Below are 6,000 nucleotides of genomic sequence, written 5' to 3' on the forward strand. Positions count from 1 at the left end.
CCCCACTGTTCATTTCCTCTCACCCCCACCTGCATTCCACTATATTTCAGTAAGAAACCATTAAAAAAAACACATAAATTTCTGAGGAGACTTATACTCTTGATGTGTTGTTTGATAATATATGCTGGGTTCTTCACACAGTGGCCCAGTGGATAAAAACATTGTCCATGTGGTATTAAAGTATATAGACAGTAGACAGAATTTTGCTTCAATCATCATCAGTGAATGCCCAGTTAATGGATCTCAAACAGTTTAAGTTCTACAATTGTCAAGAGTCCCAGAAACACACCAGCAGGAATAACACCTCCTGATGGCTGTGCAATGCACTGCAATGTGGGTGTCCAAATGTGGTTACTGATTGGCAGCGGGATCAGAATAGCTGTGGTGCACTGTTTTAAACAGTCCACTGGTGACGCGTTGTTATTTCTCATGTTCTTATAGTCAGTCAAAGACTGTGGCGGGTGGGGGGGAGGGGGGGGGGGAGCGGGTGGTGTTGGAGCATACTGCCGCTCATTCCTCGTATATTCTTAATATTCACCATCCACGCTCATGTATGAAGAATAGCCACCGGTACTGGGGTGTTACCAACACCTATGGAATTGTACCTGAGCGTGGGTCAGTGTCTTCTGAAGGGGAGGAAAGAAATTTGAAGGATCAAACAAAAGCAATGTCGCAAGTAATATAACAGGCAAGTTAAAATGCAGTGAATCTCAGTTCTACAATGGTGTGTCACTCAACTCCATTTGCACAGAGGAGGCTCCATGGTGGCCTGTCAGACTATTGGAATGTGCATGGAATCAAAGCATGGTGTTTACTGAAGGAGGGAAAGGCATATGCAGTCTACTTTACACTCCCTGTGGCTTCAGAATCTTTGAAGGTTCCCGTAGCTTACACTGACTCCTTCCTACCTCTTACTGGCTGTCCTGAACAGTCCTTTTTAAATTTACCAGCACTGTGGCCTAGAATGTGAAATATATCCATGACTTCCAGAACAATAAGGTGTTAATCATGGTGTCCCGTCTGGAAAGCACTGAAGGATAACAGATAGAACATAGAACATAGAACATAGAACATTACAGCGCAGAACAGGCCCTTCGGCCCACGATGTTGCGCCGACCAGCTTTTTAAAAAAAAACAACACTAACCCACTAATCTAAACCAATCCCATTTCGTCCATAAACCTATCCACAGATCTCTTAAACGCCCCCAAACTAGGCGCATTTACAACTGCAGCTGGCAGGGCATTCCAGTCCCTCACCACCCTCTGGGTAAAGAACCTACCCCTGACATCAGTCCTATAACTACCCCCTCTTAATTTAAAGCCGTGCCCCCTCGTGCTAGCTTTCTCCATCCTAGGAAAAAGGCTATCACTATCCACCCTGTCTAAACCTCTAATCATCTTATATGTTTCAATAAGGTCCCCTCTTAGCCGCCTTCTTTCCAGCGAAAACAACCCCAAATCTCTCACTCTCTCCTCATAGGATCTCCCCTCCATACCAGGCAACATCCTGGTAAACCTCCTCTGCACCCTCTCCAAAGCCTCTACATCCTTCCTGTAATGTGGGGACCAGAACTGCACACAATACTCCAAGTGCGGCCGCACCAGAGTTGTGTACAGTTGCATCATGACGCTGCGACTCCTAAATTCAATCCCCCTACCAATAAACGCCAAGACACCATATGCCTTCTTAACAACCTTATCTACTTGATTCCCAACTTTCAGGGATCTATGTACACATACACCTAGATCCCTCTGCTCCTCCACACTATTCAAAGTCCTCCCGTTAGCCCTATACTCAACACATCTGTTATTCCTACCGAAATGAATTACCTCACACTTCTCCACATTAAACTCCATCCGCCACCTCGCGGCCCAGCTCTGCAACCTTTCTAAGTCACCCTGCAAACTATGACACCCTTCTTCACAATCTACCACACCTCCGACTTTGGTGTCATCAGCAAACTTACTAATCCACCCAACTATACCCTCATCCAGAATCATTAATAAAAATTACAAACGGCAGTGGCCCCAAAACAGATCCCTGAGGCACACCACTCGTAACTGAACTCCATGACGAATATTTACCATCAACCACCACCCTCTGTCTCCTATCTGCTAGCCAATTCCTGATCCAATTACCTAGATCACCCCCAATCCCATACATCTGCATTTTCTGCAGAAGCCTACCATGGTGAACCTTATCAAACGCCTTACTAAAATCCATATACACCACGTCAACTGCCTTACCCCTATCCACCTCTTTGGTCACTTTCTCAAAGAACTCGATAAGGTTAGTAAGGCACGACCTACCCGCTACAAAACCATGCTGACTGTCTCTAATCAATTCATTACTCTCCAAATAACTATAAATCCTGTCTCTAATAATCCTTTCCAAAACCTTACCCACCACAGAAGTAAGACTCACCGGTCTATAATTCCCAGGGAAGTCTCTTCTCCCCTTCTTAAACAATGAGGAAGAGCAGCCTGAGCTACAGTTACACAACTATTTACAGTCATTAATGAACTAGCATTGGCAGAGATGTGAGCCATAGGCCCTAAGGTGACCTTCAACTTAGACAAAGGGACCAAGTGCCATATATCCAAGTTTGCTGATGGTGCAAAGCTAAGTGATCTGTGAGGTGGATGTAAAGAGGATGCAAAGTTGAATAGACAATTGAACTGAGTGCACAACAAGGTGGCAGTTAGAGCACAATATGGGAATCTGGAAATCATTCACTTTGCTGGACAAAATAGAAATGCAGGATATTTTTGAAAAGTAAGAAACTGGATTGGAGGGGCTGATTGTGGACAAATCCCCAGGACCGGATGGAATGCATCCGAGGGTCCTGAAAGAAATGGCGGAGGTGATAGTGGATGCCTTGGTGGTTATTTTCCAGACGTCGCTGGATTCCGGGGAAGTGCCGGAAGATTGGAAAACGGCTAATGTTACGCCATTGTTTAAGAAGGGTGCCAGGCAAAAGGCGGGGAATTATAGGCCTGTTAGTTTAATGTCTGTTGTAGGTAAAATGTTAGAATCCGTCATCAAGGAGGAAATAGCGAGGCATCTTGAGGGGAACTGCTTGATAGAGCAGACGCAGCACGGTTTCGTTAAAGGGAAGTCGTGTCTGACAAATTTACTGGAGTTCTATGAGGATGTGTCTAGGGCGGTAGATAGAGGAGAGCCGGTGGATGTGGTCTTTCTGGATTTTCAGAAGGCGTTTGACAATGTACCTCACAAGAGGTTATTGCAGAAGGTCAGGGGGCATGGAGTTGGGGGTAGGGTGTTAGCGTGGATAGAGGACTGGTTGTCAAATAGGAGGCAGAGAGTGGGGGTCAATGGGTGCTATTCGGATTGGCGGATGGTGACTAATGGAGTGCCCCAGGGGTCGGTGCTGGGGCCTCAGCTATTTACCATTTATATAGATGATCTGGAGGAGGGAACCGAGTGTAGGGTGTTGAAATTTGCTGATGACACCAAAATTGGTGGAAAGGCAAATTGTGTGGAGGGTGTGGAGAGTCTACAGAAGGATCTAGATAGGCTGGGTGAATGGGTTAGGAGCTGGCAAATGGAATTTAATGTTGGCAAGTGCGAGGTGGTCCACTTTGGTAGGAATAATGGTAGGAAGGACTATTACTTACGTGGAGAAAAACTGCAGCAGGTGACGGTGCAGAGGGACCTCGGGGTCCTTGTGCATGAGTCGCAAAAACCCAGCTTGCAGGTGCAGCAGGTGGTCAGGAAGGCGAATGGGATGCTTGCCTTCATCGTGAGGGGGATTGAATATAAAAGTAGGGAGGTCTTGCTGCGGCTGTATAGGGCATTGGTGAGGCCGCAGCTGGAGTACTGTGTGCAGTTTTGGGCGCCGTACTTACGCAAGGATATTTTGGCCTTGGAGGGAATGCAGAGGAGGTTTACTAGGCTGATGCCGGAGTTGAGGGGGTTGAGCTATGAGGAGAGGCTGAACAAATTAGGCTTGTACTCGTTAGAGTTTAGAAGAATGAGGGGAGATCTCATTGAGACATATAAGATGATGAATGGGATGGATAGGATAGAGGTGGAGAGACTCTTCCTGCTCAGAAAGGATAGTAGGACTAGGGGACACAGCCTCAAGATAAAGGGGGGGCGGTTTAGAACGGAGTTGAGGAGGAACTTCTTCACTCAAAGGGTGGTGAATCTCTGGAATTCTCTGCCCGTTGAAGTGGTGGAGGCTACCTCGCTAAATATTTTTAAGACGTGGGTTGATGGGTTTTTGATAAGAGAGGGGATTAAGGGTTATGGGGAGAGGGCGGGAATGTGGAGCTGAGCCACGACAGATCAGCCATGATCTTATTGAATGGCGGGGCAGGCTCAAAGGGCTAGTTGGCCTACTCCTGCTCCTATTTCTTATGTTCTTATGAAAACGTTGGGATTCAGATGGTTTTGGGTGTCCTAGCAAACAAATCACAGTTAGTGAAGACAGGAAGGTGAAAAGTATATTAGCCTTTATTGCAAGTGGATTGCGGTGTAAGAACAGGGAGTCGTGCTGCAATTATAGAGGGCTTTGACAAGACCACACTTGGAAACTGTGCTGTTTTTGACCCGTTTACCTAAGGGAGGATTACTTATTGATTTATGCTGTACATTGGGTATATTGAAGGATCAAATGATTTTTTTTCATGGGGTGTGGACAGAAAAGATTTTGTAGAACAAACCTATATTTTCTAGAGTTTAAAAGAATAAGAGGGCATAAAATTCTTAGAGGGCTTGGCAGCAAATGCTAAGGCACTTCCTGCATTGGAGAGCCTATCAATTTTTTCATTGTCTGTAAAATAGTTATAAAGTGAAGGATAATAAGTGCTTTTTACACCCTGGGGTCCTGTCTTTGAGAATTCTTCAATGCGATTGGCTGCTTGGTCTCTTTGATGACATCACTGTATAGTTGGCATCAGAATCAACTTCACATTGGGAAAACTGAAATCCATGCCTTAGTATTTGCTAGCTCTTTGTGGGCAGCTTTCTTCAAGGTCAATGGCAAGTACCATATTTCAATGATAATTCGTTACAATCTTGGGATGTCCTTGTTGTTATGTTTATAAGGAGATTTCCTCAATGAAACTCAAAAAAAATGTAAACACAATTACACACACCGGAAAAACCTAATAATAGTGATGGAGTTAATTCTTGACATTGTGCCTCAATGGAAATAAGAAACAGGAACAGAAAATGCAGTTGTATTTTTAGGTCCTTGGCTTATTGTAGCAGCTGCAGCAGATGGTGATGTACTAAACCTACCTGTTTTTCACATCAGCTTGTGCCGCAGTGGTAGCTGTCAGACCACAAAGCGCAGCCAAATACATTCTGATGTACAAAGCCATCAATGTAATACATTCACAAGTTCTCCTCCTATCAAAAGACAGAACAGCCAGTGAGTTATATTGTTGAGTATTCCTCTGAAGAAGCTGGGCCAGATCTGGCTGAATAAATGATGGCCTATTTACAGCGCATGTTGTTATTAATGCACAAATCAGACAGCACATTCCAGAGATTAAAAGATAAACTGTGGTGCAAATCTTTAGAATTTACTGATTGATTTCTGCTGCTTCCATTGTCTCCTTCACACAAGCAGCATTTTCCCTTTAACATCCTTTTTTTCAGAACTTGCTGCGTTTGCACATTTATTGCCCATTAAACTTGATGTTCATTCGATCAAATATCATTTTAACACCATGATAATTGCTAATGTAATTCCAGTCAACCTTCTCTAATCCATTATGGGAACAATTTAAGCTGTTGAGTCTCATTCCTGAATGCAGTAAATTCTTATTTATAATTCTGAATTTAGAAAATATTTCTCTTATATTTCCTTTTCTCTCTATCATTCTCAATCTTTAATCCAATCTTTCCTCCTGGGCTGAATTTTTCTGGCCCCTCCCGCCAGCGGGACCAGAAGATGGAAATGCTCTGTTTGTGGTGGGTTCCTTGGTGGCTTGGCCGGTGAACAACGTTAAAGCACGTAGACACC

General features: G+C 44.3%; 1 protein-coding gene across 1 annotated transcript in view; it reads right to left on the reverse strand.

Moving 5' to 3' along the window:
• rnaset2l (ribonuclease T2, like) overlaps positions 1 to 5,365 on the reverse strand; it is a 47,649-nt gene extending 42,284 nt beyond the window's left edge. The window contains exon 1 of the mRNA XM_080181973.1: positions 5,271 to 5,365. Within this exon, the coding sequence (XP_080038099.1) occupies positions 5,271 to 5,353 (83 nt within the window). The 5' untranslated portion in view covers positions 5,354 to 5,365. The remainder of the gene's footprint in view (positions 1 to 5,270) is intronic.
• Between the last annotated feature and the right edge of the window lie 635 nt (positions 5,366 to 6,000).

The sequence above is a fragment of the Carcharhinus amblyrhynchos genome, unplaced genomic scaffold, assembly GCF_965287045.1.
Source record: "Carcharhinus amblyrhynchos unplaced genomic scaffold, sCarAmb.v2.hapA scaffold_44, whole genome shotgun sequence".
Taxonomy (NCBI): Eukaryota; Metazoa; Chordata; class Chondrichthyes; order Carcharhiniformes; family Carcharhinidae; genus Carcharhinus; species Carcharhinus amblyrhynchos.